The sequence below is a fragment of the Scophthalmus maximus genome, chromosome 3 (assembly GCF_022379125.1).
Source record: "Scophthalmus maximus strain ysfricsl-2021 chromosome 3, ASM2237912v1, whole genome shotgun sequence".
NCBI classification, from domain to species: Eukaryota; Metazoa; Chordata; class Actinopteri; order Pleuronectiformes; family Scophthalmidae; genus Scophthalmus; species Scophthalmus maximus.
The window spans coordinates 16,490,889-16,512,280 of record NC_061517.1 but is presented as its reverse complement, the minus strand read 5'-3'; the positions used below and the strand labels follow the sequence as shown (position 1 = coordinate 16,512,280).

At 42.9% G+C, this 21,392-nt stretch overlaps 2 protein-coding genes across 3 annotated transcripts; one reads left to right on the top strand and one right to left on the bottom strand.

Annotated features, from left to right (window-relative positions):
• Positions 1-639: 639 nt before the first annotated feature.
• On the top strand, positions 640-12,942 carry LOC118317115 (neurexophilin-4-like). 2 transcript variants are annotated; one of them, XM_047330728.1, is made up of 7 exons: positions 640-893; positions 4,535-7,544; positions 9,312-9,443; positions 9,696-9,795; positions 10,206-10,813; positions 11,474-11,602; positions 11,711-12,942. In XM_047330728.1, exons 1-2 carry the CDS (start codon positions 813-815, stop codon positions 5,366-5,368), a joined length of 915 nt encoding a protein of 304 aa, XP_047186684.1. In that variant the 5' UTR covers positions 640-812; the 3' UTR covers positions 5,369-7,544; positions 9,312-9,443; positions 9,696-9,795; positions 10,206-10,813; positions 11,474-11,602; positions 11,711-12,942. The 2 variants fall into 2 exon arrangements, with proteins under 2 accessions (XP_047186684.1, XP_047186683.1); XM_047330727.1 differs by lacking the exon at positions 9,312-9,443.
• Positions 12,943-15,329: 2,387 nt separating this feature from the next.
• On the bottom strand, positions 15,330-20,075 carry ndufa4l2a (NDUFA4 mitochondrial complex associated like 2a). The gene is given in 4 exon segments (XM_035645577.2): positions 15,330-15,959; positions 16,057-16,117; positions 17,080-17,165; positions 19,927-20,075. Coding segments are annotated over 4 exon segments (249 nt in total). The 5' UTR covers positions 19,972-20,075; the 3' UTR covers positions 15,330-15,902.
• Positions 20,076-21,392: the final 1,317 nt, after the last annotated feature.

Below are 21,392 nucleotides of genomic sequence, written 5' to 3'. Positions count from 1 at the left end.
CCAATTGAATATTATTCCTCTCGACCATGTGTCTACTTCATTTAGCCAAACAAAAATGGCCACCTGACATTAAGATAGTATATTTGCTGTAAAAACATATTGAAATTGATTTAATCATGGCCTACATTTGATTTTCCTGGACAATGTTTTTCGCAGCATATAATTTGCATATATATATTTGACATAGATGTCAACGGTGAGGCTACTGTACATGGAGGCCTATGCTAATAAGCTACAGGTGCTGGCGCCTGGAGTCGGGCCCCTCATTACACTTTCTTTATGTAAGACAACTTGTCTGGTTGGTTGGTACACGCAGTCATCTTTTGGACCGAAAGCGCAGTGATGGGCCGAGGAAGTGGCAGAAAACTCACCAGACTTGTCATTATTATTTTTTTTACATTTCCCGGAGAGAGAGCGCTTGTCATTTTGTCAGCCGCCCCGTGGCTAAAGTATGCAGGGACATGCAGGGCGGGCTGTCAAAGCTGCGTCCGCCCGAGAGCGCGTTTCCCCAGGCTGATGAGTCATAACAAGGACCGGCCAGGTGGTGGAAATGAGCACAGGGAGGCAAGTGGGTAACTGTGTTTGCTTTGAGAGAGAGAGGAGGAGAGAAAGAAAGAGGAGATAGAGAGAGACAGAGTCAGAGATAGAGAGAGGGAGGGAGGAGAGAGGAGGAGGAGGACCACTGAGATTCACTGAGCATCAGGAGAATTCACTCCTGAGGTCTGAGTTCCGTCCTCTGTGGGCTACTTTGGAAGTGAGTGTGGGCTCTACCTCACTGAGTCACCGCCACTCGTTCAGCTCCGACTCTCTGGATGAGGACACGTTGCTGCTGCAAGATGAAGTTGCTGTGTTTGAACTTTGCCATCAGCTGTCTGTGCCTTCTCCCTGCAGCGGTGAGTGACGCCAGTGGACAGCTCATCAATAACTCAAGGTGTTGTTGTTGTTGTTGTTGTTGTTGTTGTTGTGGCAATGGGGCATTTTAAATCTTCTGCAGATTTGCTTGGGCTTTTTCGTGCTGTTAAATAGAGAAACTATTTAATCACAGTTATTCATAATTTAATAATTGCCAAAGATGCTCTACCTTGTTCACCACATTGCAGCATTGTTGCACATGCAAACTGTTGTGTTCTTATGTGTTCTTTTGCTTTTGAATTGCTTTTTTTTCTTGATGGAGGAGTTTGCTGGTTCTGTGCGAAGCAAATCATTAAGATCATTTGAGGAAGTAGATGGAGGTGACAAGTCCGGTCAGTTGATTTGTGTTGTGGTTTAAGAATTTTATTGACACTTGACTTGTGAGCTGAGATTCAACCTGGTCTCTTCATATCTTCAAAATCTTGCTTTGAAAAGTATGACATTTGCCGTATTTTTTGCTCTCCAAGTGATGGGATTGGCGCTAGTCTTCTGTCCTCATATGATTTGGTTTAGACTCAGAATTGATCACTTCTATCTCATAATTTGAGAAAGACTTGGGGCTTGATCAGAGTTGACTCTTCTATTTGATGGTGAAATTCAGTCAAAAATGAATACGTACCATCCTCCAATTTTTTAATTTGTTCCAGTCTTGTTACATGTAGTTCTAAAAGTGTGTCATCTAATCTAATATTAACTTTTGCTACATGAGCAGCCGACTGCAACATCTGTAACGTTCTCACTGAAGCTGTCAGGTGAAACCTCAGAGCAACCCTCATTTTGTGCTCTATCACTGGAAACTTAATGATTGCTCAGGCTTTGTGAGTTTGAAAAGTTTTGATCACCCTGCGGCTTGAGAAACACTCACGCTTTTTGTTAAATCTGAAAAACTGAGACATTGAGTGTCTTTTTAGCCAATGGCAAGAATTTTTTAACTTTAGAGTTACAGCTCTCGGGTTTCACAGGGTTTTTTTTTTGCCCCCCCTCTGCAGCTGCATTTGTGCAGGTGTTGTGCTTGCATTCTCTCCTCCGCTGTTACTCAGTTGCACTCACTGGGCTGGCATCTTGACACAGAGCTGATGACACGGCTGTCACACAGCGGGCGCCAATTAGGCTGGGTGAGAGCAGCCCATCGTGGGAGATTTAGGCTTGTAACAATAGGCACAGCTGGAGCGCACTTTGTGCCAGGAGGAGGCAGAGATTGGCACGCGGGGGGGGCCGTGCCGGTTAGGGGTGATGTGAATCCCACCTGTTGGCGAGAGATAATGATATCCTGGGAGCTGTTTATTCAGGAATCCAGGGGAGAATAATATATATATATATATATATATATACATATATATAAAAACATTATGACGTAACTAGAAATATTGTCTGCTGAACTTTTTTTACACAACTTGTCTCAACTCTCTAGATGCATAAAAAAATGTTTCTCACACTGCATGAAGGATGTGTCTGACGTGGATTCAACTGACTCGTGAGGCCATCCAATCAGCTGTTTGCCCTTCACTCAAGTGATTTATCATATCCATGATTGTGTCTGTTCACATGTTACATTCAAGCACATCCTGCATTTCAACTCATGGGAACATCCTGACTAATCACTGGATTCATTGGCCTTACAATAAGGTGCTTTATTGATCTTTAGATGCACCTAATTTCCACAGCCTCATTAATATCCACGTATATTTATGTATTTTTCTAACTGAGGGGAACATTCAGGCAGTATTGACATTGCCTCCATGTGTCGTTTCCCCTGTGGGAGCTTGGTGAAAAATCCCTGACAGCACTGTGACAAAAAGAAACTGCTACTACTTCTCAATGTATTTAACACTTAAAGCAATTAGTCGTGATGAATGCAGTCTTTTCTACAAATGCATCAGGGGGTTGTTTGTGTTTTTCACATACGTTTGCGATACTTTTTCATGGTGCATTCACAAAAATGTAACAGGCAGGAAAGGAGTGACGAAGCTGTTGCAAATAAAACATGAACAGCTCCTCATATACTGACGAGGTGGATCCAAGTGAAAGACCAAACACCCACTAATTTCAAGTATGTAAGACAAATTAATACAAGAATTGACTGGTTATATTTAAGGGGATAACAGGAAGGAGAATATACTATTTTTGTCTTTTTGAGACGGCTGAGGCAAGCGAAGAAGAAGATGAAGAAGAAGGAGAAGAAGCTTAATGTGGAAAAGATGCTGCTGATTCAGTTTGCACATTTTTTAAAATTTAATTTTGATTATGTGCAGTAATTTCAGTAGGGACCTGTGTGTTGCCTTGTCCCTCTCTCCTCCCAGCATATTGATTAATGGGCCCAGATATTCAGTGCATTATCAAGGTCGCACTGGAAAGAGGATTGAGAGTTTTAACAAGGGAACAAGAATATGAGAGATGACAGCTAAATTAAAATGTGTTCATGGAAATATGAATGTGACTTTGTGTGTGTGTGTGTGTGTGTGTGTGTGTGTGTGTGTGTGTGTGTGTGAGTGTGTGTGCGTGCATGTTCCTTCCGGTAGTCCTTGCCTGAGGGAGCTGACCTACAGAATTGATCGCAGTCAATCTCAATTTGCTCTCATTCAGGGGACTTGACACGTCAAAGCATAATTACTTTGATCGATTATCTGCTTCCTTGTAACGTAGCTACAATGAAACTGTCCTTCATTTTGCGGTCGACCTGGCGATCTAAAGGGCGTTCTCTCTCTAATCTAGACACTTTTTCTGTAGAACAGAGCTAATATTGATATAATAGCGCTCTTCAAAACTATCTGTGAGTGTGATCAATGTGGAGTAATATATGAACACAGGTGTGGCGTTTGCTCTCCAGGTTACAATTTTGCCGGAAAAACATGTCCATTCAAAAGTAAATATAGTTTTGGTTCGTCTCCTTGAAACTTTGACTGGCCCTCTCTGAGATATCTTTTGGAGTGCAATGGAGGGATTGTAACACGAAGAGGGAATTTCCACTAGAAGGACTCAACCTTTGGAGGAAGTGTCAGAGCATCAAGAACTTATTTTACATCTAGTTGTATCAGGCCATGTGAAGAATTAGGTTTTGAGATACGTATCCCAGAGTTACCAGAAGTATCGCAGTTTTTGTTGTGTTTATTGCATAGAAAAACCGAAAGCCACATATCAGTGACTCTGTAACGCCACAGTGTCAACAGTTTGGATAGGGACTATCATAATACAGACGCCATTTCTGGAAATTACTGGACTTGAAGTTTAATATTTTGACATGTAATTATTCATTTCTGTGAGATCACCAACAAAATTCTGCATATCTGTTTGGTATGATAGGTATATATATATATATATATATATATATATATATATATATATATATATATATATATATATATATATATATATATAGTACACTAGGTTGCCACTATAAAGTAGCTTCTTTGAGACATGCACTGAAGTCGGGACATTTTCCTGAGATTCTGCGGAGTAGGATGTTAATGTTGCTCCGGACATGTTCCAGAACTTTTCCTATACCAGCCCCCAGAGTGAAAAAATTTCGGAAAATGTCCAAGTGAGTCCATGTGAGAATACAGCAGGAATTTCTCACAGTCATTCTCATGTCACAGTCATTTATTTTTTGTTTTGCTCTCTGCAGGTCCAAGAGACGGTGGACTTTCAGAAGCAACCATGGAGGGAGCAGGAAGGAGGAAGAGAAGACGCTGGGGGAGCTGCGCTGAAGGTCAAACATATCTCCAAAGACTTACAGATCATCTCCACCAAACAGAAGACACCTGCTTACGGCTCGCTCGGCCCGTACGGTTGGCCACAGAACATGTCCCAAGCCCTGGATCAGTATCTGTACCGCCCTGCTCCCAAATCCAAATCTCCTGCCAAAACATCCCCAAAGGCCAAGAAGATCCTGGGCTGGGGCGATTTTTACTTCAACGTGAAAACAGTGAAGTTCAGCCTCCTGGTGACCGGCAAAATTGTGGACCACATCAACGGGACTTTTAGCGTCTACTTCCGCCACAACTCCTCCCGTTTGGGGAACATATCCGTCAGCATCGTCCCACCCTCCAAAGCTGTAGAATGGGAGGTTCTGCATCCCGCAACTCAGAGCGCAGAAACCAAAAGCTCAGTCCTGGTTCCAAATGTGACGTCCCAGTTCCAGAGCCCCCCTCACTCCACCAGCACCACCTCTCCTCACCCGCCGCAGCAGCAGCAGGACATGGTGATGTTGACCGAACTCAACTGCCGGATCGAGTACCAGAGAACCAACCGCTCCAAGAAGACCAAGCCCTGCATGTACAACCCAGGGCAGACCTGCTACTCCGAAAACACCCAGTCGCAGGCAGCCTGGATCTGTGCCAAACCCTTTAAAGTCATATGCATCTTCATCGCCTTCACCGGCTCCGATTACAGGCTCGTGCAGAAAATTTGTCCAGACCACAACTTTCAGACAGAGCAGAACCAGCAGCACTTTGGATGATAGATTCGGCAAAGCTGAAACTGAGACACCAAACACTGACTTTTCATATGGATTGACTGTTTGGTTTTTTTACTATTGCCATCAAAAACACATTTCGAAAAATGTCAGTGAGTGCAAAACAAATGATAATGGGCCCTGTCTTACACCCGGTGCAACGTGGTGCCTTGCGCAAAGCAAGTTTCTTTACTTGTGTCAGACTGACGCAGGTGTCATTGTCCCATGTCTCAGCCATGTTGTTTAGAAAGCAGGTGCACCCGCATCCACGGGGGGAAACTGTTTCCTCTGCAGAGACGCGTTCTCTCCAACTACCAGCAAAGATGGCACTATTTGTTGCACGTTACACCCCAAAGGGTCTAGATACATCACCTTTCGAACCATGCCCCTCACACGCTGACCTTTTGTTTCCCACCGTTTAACTAGCAGAAGTTGAGTTGCGCCGCGTGCTGTAGACCACGTGCTTAGATTGCTGAAAAAGAGCCTGATGTGTTAATAGTCAAACACATTTATGATTTTGTAAAAGTGAGCTTTTGTGTCGTCTGAAACTTCACACACCCGCTGAAGAGCTTCCATGCCATCTTTTCCTTTGTAGTGATTTATAAATTTTTCTTTTTCTGAATATGCGTGAAGACTTTAAATCCAAAATTAGAAATTCTTTATTACGAAAATGTGATGTCTTGGTTTCATAAAACAAAATATACATCTCAAGTTGATAGGGACAGACTCCTCTGAGGTTTTTGGGAAAAGTGACTTCAACAGCTTTCTCACTATGAAATGAATTCTTGGCTCGTTGATTGTACTGGTAGCTATTATTGATTATATATATATATATATATATATATATATATTTTCTTCAAAGACACAAACCACAGGATTTACAGCTGTGATGACTTTTATCAGTGTCCCTGGCAGCCGTCCATTACCGATTTTACTTTTCACCTTGAGAGTTTTGTGTTTTCCCAGCCCTCTGCTGTCACAGACATGCTCTCTTTGACTTCACAGAAGACATTTCGGGTGAGAACATTCGGTTAATAGTGTATTTATTTTAGAGCTTTTTGAAATATATGCACAGATGTCTTAATCTCCTTTGTCCTGGTCTCATGAGCATTTGTGATCGAGTCACTCATTTCTATAAACTAGGTCATTCTTGTAACCCTACGTCACCACAAACGTCTGGTTTGAAAATGCACTTTGTGTAATTTGTGAAGTTGTATTTACAATTCCCCAGTCCAGTTGCACGAGTGTCACCCTGTTCATCTGATAACTGTGATTATCTCTGGTTGTTAAAATAGATCAAAAAAACATTTCTGTTTGTCCCTGAATATTTTTTCTGTCAAAGGAAAATTGACGCTACAGTCTGCGCTTCATGCGAGACTTTATATAGTCACGGCTTAGAAAACATAATGAGCACAGAAGATGAAAGAAAACTTGCTTCAAAATATATTCATTCTTGAAGAATAATCTGTGTATTTGGCAAAAGTAATACGTAGTTATGCAACTATCACGCAGCTACAAGCTGCCTTCGACAAACAAGACCCTGAGAGTCACTGCGTGTGTGGATAGCCCCATTATATTTTTCATGTCCAAGGTTTTCCATAACCGCTCCACTGAATATCATGTTTTGTTTTTCCGTGCCTTTCATTTAATGGATTGTTTAGAACATCAAAAGATACATTATTCTAAGTCCCTTGTTTCCACGCCCCCGGTGCAAAGTATTATAACTTTGAGTGATGAAAGTGTTTCTGCACAGGCTTAGTCTTCATGAGCTTTTCAAAAGACACCAAAGGAGCAGTCAACGACAAAACAGGGCCCCTCCGACACTTTTCACTTTGCACAGCTTATTGCACAGTGGAGAGTTGCATCTGATCCTGTGACTCCTGGTGGAGGTTGTATTATATATGCAGAGCAGAACAATCCATCCGCTGTGTTCCCAAATCAGACGGAGGCTTCATGTGATCCTTCTGTGCACCACCCCGTGCTGCAGCCCCTCTCCCCCAGGGTTTCGGGATGTTTGGGCCGAGGTCGCCAGACCACTGTGGAGTTGTGCAGCCAAAGCCTCAACGGTGCCAGCGGCTGAACGGGACGGGAGAGCCTTGGCCGGGATGACCCAGACATGTGGTGCCTCCTGCAGCAGGAGAAGGACAGGCAGTGTCGTGGCCTGGGCCTCATCGCATCAGAGGTGAGACCCCCAAAAAACTGCCATCCATGATCCAAACTTGTCAAGGCTTCTCCTGAGTGCAAAATTCATGAAGGCCCCACAGACCAACAGGGGTGATTCACAGCCAGTGATTATCATTGGATATATTTAAATCATGTGTAATCACAGTGTGTCATGTGTTTTCGTGCTTTTCATCTTCTGTGTGAAAGCAGCTGTTCAACCCGTGAATGTGAAAGATGATAACGGTATGAAAGATAATTATCATTCTCCACAGAGGTGTGAAAGATGTCGTATATGTGAAACAGAAAGCAAGAGAAACAACTTCGACTCCAGAGGAGCGTCCTGCAGCAGTTTAACCACAAGCTCAACCAGAGCTGCAGTTTTTCCGAATCAAATTTTCTCCGGAGGGTTAGCAGAGATCTCCTTCCCCCTGCAAGTCACTGATTTCATCTAAGTGGAAGCTGTGGGGAAAAGACAGGAGCTTTCATTCTTTTATTCTCCAGCAATTAGGAATCCACAGCACTAACAGTCACAAAGGCTTCTGAGAGATTTTCATCTTCTTGTGCATGTGCTGTCAGTCAGTCGCCGTCGCATCGCTGACTCCCAATAGAGGCACAGTCAAATGATCCCAATGGGTTCCCCCACTAATCTCCATGTGTGTGTGTGTGTGTGTGTGTGTGTGTGTGTGTGCGTGTGTGCGTGCGTGTGTGTGTGTGTGTTGAGATGAGATGAGTGTTAAAGAGTTTTGATATGTCCTGGAGGGGGACCGGCTTGAAATCCCACTGGAATGATTGCGGGATCCCTGAACAGAGACAGGTTTAGTATAATAACAAGGCAGAGGGGGCGGCTGAGGAGGAGCGAGAGAGAGAGAGAGCGAGAGAGAGAGCGAGGGAGAGAGAGAGAGAGAGAGAGAGAGAGAGAGAGAGAGAGAGAGAGAAAGAGGCTGTGCAGAAGGGAAGTCAGAGGGAAAAAAAACTGAGACAAAAAATGAATTTACATTAATTTCCCTTTCTGCAGCTCCATCTCTCTTCTGACTCTCAAGTGTCACTGTACTGAACCTCATGGGGATCCAGGATTAGCTAGATTCCTCCATTTATTTGACTATAATATCTTGAATATTTTTAGAAATGCTCATTTTGCAGCTTCCAGAGAAGGATTGACCTTTTGTAAAGATCAATAGCATCGACTACGCTCGCATGAAGAAGGTACTTCTCATGACAGGAAGTCCACTGTGTTGTTTTCTAAAGAAGGCGTAGGGAAAAAAATCATGAAGCAGAATAGAAAAATATAAGGGCATTATGAGTCGCAAACACTAAAAGAACGATAGAGGAGTATGTACTGTGATGGAAAAGTTGATGCAGTTGAATCGGGAAGACGGAAACCATAGAAGTCTTAATTATAAGAGCTCAATATGTATCAAGGAGATTTCTGGTTCGTTACAAAGATCAACAGGGTGGTCAGTGTGAGGCGTCACAAGACAATCTGCCCATCTCCGGTCTCTCTGGGTGTATTTAGCTTTGTGAGAGGGATGTCGTCATCTCACAAACAGAATATCTATCTCCATAGTAACACTCTGTATTCACCACTACGTGTCTTGCACAAATTCCGCAACCATGACATGCCCGAGACAGCCTTCAGCTACAAACCAGCTGCCTTGGCTCGCCATAGATTAGATGACCTTTTAGTGCCTGAGACACTCATCATTGCAGGACAGAAATCCCTCAACATGTACAATGAAAAAAATGTTTCCAAAAGATCTCTTCTTGTCTCTGGCTGTGTGTGTCACAGCTGTGTGTGGAGCCTAAGGCCCAACTGTTGGCAGACGTGGCTCATATTAGCGGCCGGGTGGCAGCAGGGGCCGTGCCGTCTCCTTTCCAACACGCTCACCTCCACTACCCACAAGTCCCTGCGTGGAGCACGGTGAGGGGCCTGGATACCGTGTGAATTTATTTGTATTCATCACAGGATAGGTGTTGGCTGTTCCTGGGTATTTATTCAACAACCAATCCAGGGCCAAGTTTAATGTCACGTTAAACAGCCTGCAAACTCAAAGAACAGAAAAAAATCCTTCAGGGAAAATCATTTCAAACTCCGACTTGATTTCAGCAGCTCGTAATTCATACAGGAGTGTCCTGATGTGCACTCTGTTACATCTAATCTCTGCCTCTGCAGGATTCCACTCCCATGTTCAAACGGTACGTCACCCAGGTGCTGCTGAACGCCGAGGCCATGGCTCACGCTCTGCTGAAGAAAGGCTACACCCTGGTGTCAGGTACCGATGCAACTGCTTTTTTGGTTACTAGTACTAAACACATGCACATAAACAAGACATTTGCGTGTGTGTGATTATAGAATTAGATTTGGCAACTTGAGTAATATTGCTTTTCGGCCCCTCATATTTGCTTTTGGATCACTTTTTATTTGCTCCAACCTAATTTGCATTCTGTTTTTATGACTTTGGATACGTTTAATTAACCTTCACTCGATAGTTGAATGGAATATAACATATATTTAGCGGAATTCTTCAAGAAATTGTGATCACTTTTTGTCAATGTCTGCATCAAAATGTGAGTGGAGAGGGAAAGGAAACCTTTCACGCCTCCTAATCATTAATTCAGCAGAAAGTCCCTCTCCTCTTCTTCTTCTTCCTCCTCCTCCTCTTCTTCCTCCACCTCCTCTCAGGCGGAACAGACGACCACCTGGTCTTGGTTGACCTGTGACCTCGCGGGATGGACAGGGCTCGGGCTGAGCGGGTCCTGGAGCTGGTGTCCATCACCGCCAACAAGAACACCTGCCCGGGAGACAGGAGCGCCCTCACTCCAGACGGACCCAGGCTCGGAACACAAATAAAAACATAGCCGCTTGAGCAGGAAGTTTTGGGGAAATGTGTTGTTGTCAGTGAAGAGCTGCGGGAGCGGAGGATGTTTGTGCAGAATCCGTCAACCAGTCAGTCTCTCCACCTGTATGATATTGTCTCCTTTCTTCTCTGTCTGTCTGTCTGTCTGTGATGCGTCTCGGTTTGCTTTCGTCTGTCTGTTTGTCTGTGCGTCCGTCGGGCTCTCAGTCATCTGTCAGTCATCTGTCAGTCATATGTCTAAACCTCTCTATCAACTTTATCAACATATCTTGTTTTCCAATTCTCATTTTTCTATTATCTTTTTGTCACGTTTTTTTCCTCACAGGAACCCCGGCTCTAACCTCCCGACAGTTCAACGAGGCGCACTTCGAGAAGGTCGTGAAATTTATCGATGAGGGGATTCAGATCGCACTGGGTGTGAAGAAGAAGACGGGTGAGGGGAGACGACGAAGACTTTGTCTTTCTGTAAATTTGTGATTTATCCAGGGAGAATGAATGGTGTGGTAGACAAACCTCAGTCACATAATGTGTGTTGAAACAAGCTGGTATAGCTTGGTGGGTTACACCCCGTATCGTTAGTAAATCTATGGTAACACCGCTCACTTTGGTACAAAAGGTCGGAGTTCGATTCCTGGTCAGGGAATGGCAAAAAAAAAAATCCATGTTGGGCCCTGTTGGCAAGGCCCTTAATGCAACCTGCCTACCTCTGATATTTTTATTTGAATTAAAGTATACCCCCTTTACGGAAGAGAATTCTGACTTTAAAGTCAGGACTCAAATATTTTTTTCATGTGTGGCCCTAATCCTCTTCCGGACACCTTAAATAATTTGTGCACTTTTAATTATTAATGGCAACGGGATGGTGTTTTCAAATCTTGGTTAAGGTGAAGGTCCAAACACAATATTAATAATCCTGGAAAAAGCCTAACTTGTTTAAAGGGCCATTTTGTGGGATTTAGGGGATATAAAAATGGAAAATGACATTCATAATTGTGTTTTCATTCATTTTTAATCACCTGAAACTATAGTTATTTAATTTGACTTACCTTCGAAGGAGCTCCTGATGCCACACTGTCCCCTCATGTTTCTTCAGTAGCCCAGGATGGACAAACCCACCGCTGGCTCTAGAGGGGGACTTGCAGGCCACTGCAGGTTCTCCCACATGCTTGGAAAGATGGGAGTGTAAACAGGGGTATTCAGTTGGAAACATAACTTCAAACACGTATGTACTTTCTCTTGCTAACATTTCTCGAACGTCGAAGAACATTTTAAGACAGGTTTTTACGACTAAAACTCAAAGCTTGTCTTTTTTGCCTCTGACTCCCAACAGGAAACCTGGCCAGCTTCAAGTCCTTCCTGCTGGAGGACCCAGAGACCGCGTCACGCATCGCAGAGCTCCGCCAGCGGGTGGAGCTCTTCTCCAGGCCCTTCCCCATGCCAGGATTCACTGGCCACATAGACACCACAGACACAATCACGCAATGGACATATTGGATCCTTTAGACCTGTAATGTGCCCATTTCTGTACACAGTCACGTTTCTATAGCAACTCATGACATGTGATGTCACTGTACCAAACTCTGATTGACAAATGTCACGTGGCACTAATTGGCCAGATGATGTCTCACTGCTGGTCATAATAACGTCGGCACTCAACTTTGGTGTAAAAGACAAAAGTGAAATTATAAAGGAGGAGTGAAATAATCAAATTATCATTCCATCAACAATTGTAAATGCTGTAGTAATAATACATATAATTGTAAATAATGATGTAATCCGTAGTGCAAGTTGTATTATATTGTTTTATTATATATGTGAGGTTATTAAAGTTTTTATTAATGTGTTTGTCAAAAATCTTAATTAATTCTGGGGGCACCTATGAAAGGAGGCTTTTACAAAAAGTTTGTGAATAATCATTTTGTCAAACACTTAAACGTGTCCTAATATCCACATATGGCAACATTACAGTGTATTAATTGTAATAAATGCAAAATAGAGAAACTTGTGGTAGAATGTTACCGCTGTGTCTTTGACTGTGGGAATGAGTAACGATGAGATTATTTTTGAATTAGCTGCATATTTTCACATGAGCAGGTTTATTTGTATTAACGTCCCCTTCAGCGGAATTTTTTTTGTTACACTTTGACGACTTTTTAAAGAACTGGGCAAAAATCTTACAGGCCAATTCATGGCGATCGTGTTTGGATCTACCAGATGTGGGAAATTATCTATTTAGTTCAGGCAAGAAAGTTCAACAAGGTTGATAATGGGGATATTTTCTATAGGATGGAATCCATTTCAAAAAGTTTTACATTCATGTTTATTATCTGGCAGTTGACACATCAGCAGGTTTTCACTTGAGAGACAGGACGGCTAATAAGAACAGTAAGTCTACTTATGTATTTTGGCTTTTTGTCACTAAACTCTTTCAAGAGCCCTTGACAGTGTCAGGCTTTGTCTCGGGCCCTGGGAAACTCACAGCAGCTGCACTGGGAACCGAACACACGCTCACTTTACACAAACCAGAAACAGTTAAACAGCACAAACCTTTTTCAAAATATGTTTATGGGGCTTTTTTGTTTTTGGAAAACATAGTAATGTCACTTACTTTACCTTCACTTTGATGAGGATTTGCAATGTATATAGTAGATCCTCTTGATTGCAATAAAAAAGAATAAAAGCTCTCTGATGTCACATAGTTTGGCTTCGCTCTGGTATGAAAACGTGCTGCTGTGCAACATTTCATAGAGGAAGATGATTTATGTTTATGGGCGAAGGAAAGAGAAGACTGTTCAGATTCTATAAACACTGATCCGCGTTAAGCTGCTGGCCTTTCCTCTGGTCACTTTCTGCCGCTGTCGACTTCAGGAACAAGTCCAGAGACACAGATCTTGTTGCAGGAAGATAGTTGCAGCCAAAAGCTTCACATCCTGAAAAATATGTTGGGATGCAACCATCCTCTCTATGTCTGTATCTAACAAACACATTTTTATTTTTGTGATACTGTCTCTTTTTGTCGCCCTGTTACATTACATAATGATAATATATGTAGATATATGAGTCCTTCGCTGTATTTTCCTAAAAAAACTTTCAGAACTTGCATCTCTGTTCATTTGAATGCTTTAAATTGCTGCTGTCAGATCTTTGTACTCCCAGCCGAGCCAGACGACTTCATCTTTCTCTCTGGGATGAAGTTTAAGCGTTTGTTTTAATTTTTATTCTGAAATTTTCATGTGTGATTCCAAGAGGAATGGTTCCTCTTACATAAAAAGTGTTTCATAAAGCATCACTGAACGAGCTTTGCGACATGAAGCGCTGCTGATGCCTCTACGAGCGCGTACAGTAATATTTTGTTTTCCTGTCTTCTGAATTTTTAGATGAAAGTTGTCGCTTCAGCGTCTGCCAGAGGAATGTGTCCTCTCCGCACAGAGTGGCCGGCTGAATCACAGGTCAAAGGTCGGGGAAGCTCTCATCTCTGTTGTCAGAAAACACACACGGACACACACACACACACACACACACACACACACACACACACACACACACACAGCGTCACAAGACAAATAACGTCTCATCCGCTTCATCGCTGTGCCTGTTTCTCATGACCTGACAACTCCTTTGACGTTAGTATGTGTGTGTGTGTGTTTGTGTGTGTGTGTGTTTGTCTATCTTGAGGCTTTGCAATTTCCTCTGGGGAAATCATTTGATCCCACATTTTCCATCGTTCTGGGTCACAAGACCTCTCCCTATCGCCACAACATTCACACGTTCACAAGAAGCAACGTTATTCTTATTCTCACTTCATTCCCTCTTTCTGTTGCATTACGGGGAGGAACACACAGCCGACACTGAGATGAATACGAACTCAGAGCCGAAGGCGTGGTCTGAGGTTTCCTGAGAGGATGAAACACGAGTCTCACCTTCACTGAACAAACATGAGAGTTCCTGTAAGAATTTAAAAGTTTCTTTCATTTATCCTTCAGAAGTAGTAAGGTGGTTTCTGAGGAATTAGATAAAGCAGGAAAGAAGGAGGGACAAATACTGAAGGTCAATATTAGATAAGACAACGGGAATACTCCATGGGACATATGCCACCCAGTTTCAAGTTTAGGACCGGCAAATGATGGTCTCCAGAGAGTTACCAGGGATTCATATTCATTTTAACATGACTCGGCTTTTCATTCAACACTTCTGTTCTGTGTCTTTTTAGAGGAGTAAAGCCAGTTGAGTTGAATATGCAGCAAACACAAAAAACTGTATTTTGTTCCTCGACTGTTAATGCTGTTCAGTCTTCTTTGTCCTGTTTCTGTTTATAAAGTTTATAGATTAAATCACACAAAGAATTTCCACCGGATTCAACAGTGTTTTTCATTTCCACTCAAAATGCATTTTTACAGTTAGTGCTTGTTTTTAAGAGACAGCAGCATTAAGAGACATTCGGTGCCTGGATCTGTGTGTGTGTGTGTGTGTGTGCGTGCGTGCATGTGTGCGTGTGTGTGTGTGTGTGTGCGTGCGTGCGTGTGTGTGTGCGTGTGTGTGTGTATGCATGCGCTCAGGTTTTACACAGTGCATGTGCTCTGCTGTCATACATCAACGCCATGCTGGGGGACTGTTCAACATCCTGCCACTGCTGTCACTGATCAAAGACACAGGGCTGCTGCCACACACCACTGGCACACACACACACACACACACACACACACACACACACTGTAAGCAGATGGATCTGTTCCATCAGTTACTGATTATGTATTTTTATCTTGGGATGTGGAAAAAGATCTGTATCCGACTCAGTACCATGCAGGTGTTTGAAGAACAGTCACCTCTCTGCATGTGTGTGTGTGTGTGTGTGTGTGAGTGTGTGTTGTTGTGTGTGTGCGTGAGGAAGTGCGAGAGAGAAGGAGAGAGAAAGTACTCTCATCCAAACATAAAAAGAATTTTGTTCGATATTTGCATCTCAACAGTTTTTAATGGTCTTCGTGGAAATTTAGAAGTTGTTAAATCTACAATCATGTGACAGTTATGAAGAAACACTTGCAGTTCTGTCACATTAACTTGACTATCAGTGTTAATGAGAAAGCTCCACACTTATATTCAAGATATAAATATATATATATATATATATATATATATAAGAGAAAACAAGCCATGTAGCTGCAGAGGAAGACGACACTATGCTACATTCAATCTTTGGACACTGAACAAAAGAAGAGGAACCTTAAAGATGCATATCAGAGTGTAATAGATGCCTGGAGCATGCAAATAAATGCATTCAATACTCTAAAACACAGCAGCATAGTATATATCAAAGTGGTTATCGCATTGAACTTTGAAATGACAGCCTCAGATCTCATTAACACTGTCACCAGCTCATCGCCAGCCGACTCCAAGGGGTTTTTAAGGAAATCCTGATCAGGGATTCATTTCACCTTCTGCTCGAAATGGGGAGGGGAGGGGGGGTATGAATCTGACCCTGGATCAGCATGTTCTGTGATTTTTTCTTCCTCTCCGGGTTGGGAGATTTAGAACTTGGGTCCGTCCTTCTTCAGGTTTTTGTAGTCCGTGGAGATGGCTACAAACTGAGGAAGAAGAAGAAGAAGAGGATCAAATTCAACTGAAGAGGGTTTAAAAATGTGAAATGCAGGTAGACCCGGTTTCCTAACACTGAACACCTACCTTGTACTGGTATGTGGGGTCAAGTTTATTCCACGGCTCGGGGTTATTGGTCTTGTTCCAGCTAAACACACAAACATATGCACAAGCTTGGGATGAATTGGCATCACGTTGGTTCGCCTAGGAATTCGATCCACTCTCATTTCTGACCCCCGCTGACACTGATACCCCTGTGAGCAGCTTTATTGCACCCCCCTGCCTGGTTAGATAGCACGCAGTAAAAAAAAACAAAAAAACAAAGAAACATAAATGCGATAAAGCTGAGGGTCACATTCAAACTCAGCACACAAGCGCGTGCTCCGAGCCCGCTGTGCCCCCACCGCGACACTCACTCCGGCGATTTCATCGAGCTCGTAAACAGTCGCCCGCCGCAAGGAAATGATGAAAGGCCGGCAGAGAGGCGAGACAGCGCACCATCCTGTGAGGCTCTTGTTAACAGCACTTAGCTGTGTTGTGCTGTTATCGGAGTATCATTACGGGCAGATCGACAGTTTGGGTAGCAGCGGGAGGAGAGGACGTGCAAACAAGAGGTGGTGGCAGGGAGGGATGAAAGCAAGCAGGGAACCCTGTGGTCAGCAACACTCGTAAAAACACATCCTCCTGTTTAATCGTGGTGGGGGGGGGGAGTGTCCAACTGTCCTCCACATGCCTCATTAACATGTCAACCAGTCTGCGTTTCGGGAGGATGTCACTGGCTGACAGAGGAAGGAAGAGTCTGAGCTTAATTTGAATGACTATTTCATCCTTAATGTGAAAGAATAACTTAACACCTCTCTGCTATTAACAAGCCATTTAGCAGATTCCTTGTGCAAATTGAGGCACTGGATCCAAAACCGGACGGAAAGAAAAAAGTCTTACCTGATGTTAGATGTTGGTGAGAAAATAGAGAGGTTCAAATAATTGAACAGGTTGCTGTCAGGGTTTTTTTTGTTTTTGTTTGTTTCAGCGAGAATCACATTGACATTACATATTATTTTTTCATAATGTATCATCAGAAGTCAGGGAGAATATGTTAAAGTTCCTCACACAACATAGGGTCCTCTGGCCAAGCGGAACAGGTACAGAGACGCCCCGCCTATCCCCAAACAGATGAAGAAGAACTGGGGGATGAGCTGAAGGAAGAAAGAGAGAGAGAATCAAAAGATTAGGTTTCTTAAATCTGATGTTGTTTCAGTTTACTTTCACTAAATGACATTGACAGGTCTCAGCCATCAGTTTTTTCCCTGCGCGAAATGCGTGTCAGCGGACATTTTGAATGTCCTGTTTGTAGCGCTGCGGAACACAGCACCAAGCATGCATCTTGTTGCTGTGTACAAACCAACGACAAGACCGATTGGTGACTGTCACAGATTGGCAGTATTATAGAATATAGAATATTGGCATTTAAATGTCTCCAGGGCAGGACCTATATTAAACATGTGAGGTTTGGGGCAGATTGGGCTATGTGTGTATACAACAACTTCCTGGGTCACTTTGAAGCATCTGACATCCTCCAGCTCGCTCCCACAGCACAAAAACAAGCAGCGTGGCTTAATTGAGGACTCTAAATTCCCCGTAGGTGTAAATGGTAATTTGTCTCTATATGGTTGTTTGTCTGTGTACGTTTGCTGGCGACATGTCTGGGGTTTAGTTCACAATGTCACTCGGGAATTGCACCGGTTCCCCAGCAAAAATATAGATAATGGATGGATTGATGTTTAAATTCAAACAATTGGGACTATATGCTGTGGACGCTTCATCTCTGTCTCTCTGTGTCTGTCTGTCTGTCTGTCTCTCTGTGTGTCTGTCTGTCTGTCTCTCTGTGTGTCTGTCTGTCTGTCTGTCTCTCTGTCTCTCAGTCTGTCTGTCTGTCTGTCTGTCTCTCAGTCTGTCTGTCTGTCTGTCTGTCTGTCTGTCTCTCAGTCTGTCTGTCTGTCTGTCTGTCTCTCAGTCTGTCTGTCTGTCTGTCTGTCTGTCTGTCTGTCTGTCTCTCAGTCTGTCTGTCTGTCTGTCTCTCAGTCTGTCTGTCTGTCTGTCTGTCTGTCTGTCTGTCTCTCAGTCTGTCTGTCTGTCTGTCTCTCTGTCTCTCAGTCTGTCTGTCTGTCTGTCTGTCTGTCTGTCTGTCTGTCTGTCTGTCTCTCAGTCTGTCTGTCTGTCGTCTGTCTGTCTGTCAGTCTGTCTGTCTCTCAGTCTGTCTGTCTGTCTCTCAGTCAGTCTGTCTCTCAGTCTGTCTGTCTGTCTGTCTGTCTGTCTGTCTGTCAGTCAGTCTGTCTCTCAGTCTGTCTGTCTGTCTGTCTGTCTGTCTGTCAGTCAGTCAGTCTGTCTGTCTGTCTGTCTGTCTGTCTGTCAGTCAGTCTGTCTCTCAGTCTGTCTGTCTGTCTGTCTGTCTGTCGTCTGTCTGTCTGTCAGTCTGTCTGTCTCTCAGTCTGTCTGTCTGTCTGTCTGTCTGTCTGTCAGTCAGTCTGTCTCTCAGTCTGTCTGTCTGTCTGTCAGTCTGTCTGTCTGTCTCTCAGTCTGTCTGTCTGTCTATCTCTCTGTCTGTCTCTCAGTCTGTCTGTCTGTCGTCTGTCTGTCTGTCAGTCTGTCTGTCTCTCAGTCTGTCTGTCTGTCTGTCTGTCTGTCTGTCAGTCAGTCTGTCTCTCAGTCTGTCTGTCTGTCTGTCTGTCTTGATCAAGAGGCTTCTTGAGGCTCACAGGGATTTGCTCCCTGCAGCTTCTCTCGCTCTATTACTGTTTGTATCTCTGAGTGTTTGTCTGTCCGGATGATATCAAGGAGCTCTGGTGGAGTCTCATAGGGATTTCCACTCTCTCTCTCTCTCTCTCTCTCTCTCTCTCTCTCTCTCTCTCTCTCTCTCTCTCTCTCTCTGTGTGTCTCCCGGGAAGCTGATGACAAGAAGTTAAAACTCTGTCACTTCGTTCTGTGACAGCAGAGCTGGTAAAAAAAAATGCAGAGGTAATCCTGTCCCCTGCAGGGAAAACTTAAATGTATTTTATTCCAACTACTCGTTTCCCAAATGCTTAGATTTTTGTCAGTTCAGATTTAGATGGTTTCTAAAAGTCATGGCACCCTTTTCAAAGTTTCTTCCGCCTGTCTCAGTTTGATTTGATTTCAAATGAGCCACTGGAGCAACTTAACCAACTGAATTATGATGAAATGAGACTCAGATCATGTCTCTTGGTTTGATTAATTACAAACACGCTACAAAAACTGTATCAAGCTTTTGCATTTTACTGCCAAAGGGCTTTAACTGAATTCATAGTGAGGTCTAGGTGGCATAATAAAATGCAGAATATTAGGCTATAGATTCATTGTGATACTCACATATTCTAGTGATCCTATCTGAGAAAATGGTTTGAGTGCCAAAATGTACATTTTAATCTTAATGTGACATTTAACCAGGTACAGGTAATGTTAATTGAATAAATAGAAGAAAACGCACACAGTAGAACGGATCCACTCAGTGAAGGGATACAGCAATGATGTTTGATAATGTGCATGGTTCTGGCAGAATAAATATGAATAAGAATAGTTTCATATTTATAAAAGAAATAATGTAAGCAACAAAACAGATGAAAAAAATAGCTTCATAGAATTAATTTCATAATGTTTTTAAACAAACTGTTGCAGTAAACGTAGGAGCTGTCCAAATGCTGATTGCACTCAGCGTAGCACAATCCATATTTCAATCCTTTTCATGTCGATTAGACATTTCTGATTGTTCCTTTTAATTTTATCATATTTTTACGAGTAAAATTCACGATATTAGACAGTGCAGACACTTTGATGGGTTCTGTTAAAGCATTTTATTATGAAAACGGGTTATTACCACTTTGTCCAAACATGAAACACCCCCCAACAAAATATAATAACAGGAATTAAATAAAGGTTACTCACGCCTGGGTGCTTTTTAGCATGCTCTCAAGCTGTCCGAAATCCCATTGCTCCAGTTTTTTAAAATTATAGGAAGATATTAGTCAAAGTCAGTGATTCAGGCCCCTGTTATGAACAACCAGAGGCTTTGCAGAGCTGTGCACAGACGGGGCATGGACCTGTTGCACTCTGCGTGTGGAGGGAGGAGTGGAGGAGGAGGGGGAGGTCATTTACATCAGATTACAGCCACTTGTGCCTCCCCTGTTGGGATGATTAGACTGACAAACAGTTTGTATTTGAACAGTGAGGTCTCGTCCTTGTGGATGTGCATTACTGTAACTCGTCCCTCATATCAGGGTGGTCAATCAGAAGAAGTCGTGCAAGCTGCTGCAGAGAGCTCAGAGGCCCTTTCTCCCTCATTTCCTTGACCGAGAGCGAAGACTTCTTTTTTTTTTGGGCCCCTCGGGAGCTGACGGGAGGAAGTAGAAAAGCATACAAACACAGTGTCCATTGGGGAATTTCTGTGCGTACGAACCTCTTCAGTCGACCACATCATATCTGTAAAGATAACAGTGCAAAAAGACAGTGTGTAGAAAACGCCCCAAAAAACACAGTTCAGTTCGAAGCTGTGACAACATCAGGAATGAGGCTCAAAACAAAAACAAAAAAACACCATTGAAATGCTAGAATTCTGGTTTGCCACCAAATGGAAATACAAACACTCGCACAGAAAACTGTTGTTGTTCAGTGATTATTTCATATTGTCTCTTCTTTAGACCTAAACCTAAACATTTTTTTTAAAAGAACTCTGGATGATGATCAGATCTGAACCCCAGCCATGACATCCTCATCTGAAAGAGTCAAAGTTGCAAACCAAAGAAAAACATAACAGGAAATCGTGACGCGGCGATGCCTGGAGCACAATGAAGATGTCACCTTCACATTAACACTTCATTTTTAATTATCGGAGGCTCACGGGATGTTCTGTTTTTCTTTTTAACATCCGAAATTCTCATTTACTCGCACAATCTCTGTCAGAAGTGACAACACAAAACAAGAACTATCAGCCAAAGGAGGGCAACAATGCTCTTCGGCTACAAAAGATATACTGTTGTGTTTTGCACTGATTGATACTGACAGTATTATAAAAACACATACCTGTATTTTTTTTAGGGGGAAACGGACCTGTGTCATTTTCTATGTTTCAATGTGCTCCAGTTCAATTTCAAGTTAAAACAAATCTAAATCAGTTTGTCACGTGAGCACTTTGCTTTCTACCCCAGATACGTGTCACTGTTTATTACAGGCACCATTAAGTCACATGGTGATCCTCTAGAAGGTAAAAAGTGCTCTATAAATAAAACGTATTACTATTATTATTATTATTATTACAAAGAACGTATGTCTCAGAATGACATTTGTGTAATTTTTTGCATACGTCTTTAAATAAAGTGATGTTTTGCAAAAACTGGAGCTACAATGTTTTCGAT

Excerpts from the sequence above, each read along its gene's own strand:
- LOC118317115 (XM_047330727.1), top strand. The coding sequence starts at position 813 with ATGAGGACACGTTGCTGCTGCAAGATGAAGTTGCTGTGTTTGAACTTT. Across the intron at positions 894-4,534 it reads TGTGCCTTCTCCCTGCAGCG|GTCCAAGAGACGGTGGACTT; the intron begins GTGAGTGACGCC and ends TGCTCTCTGCAG.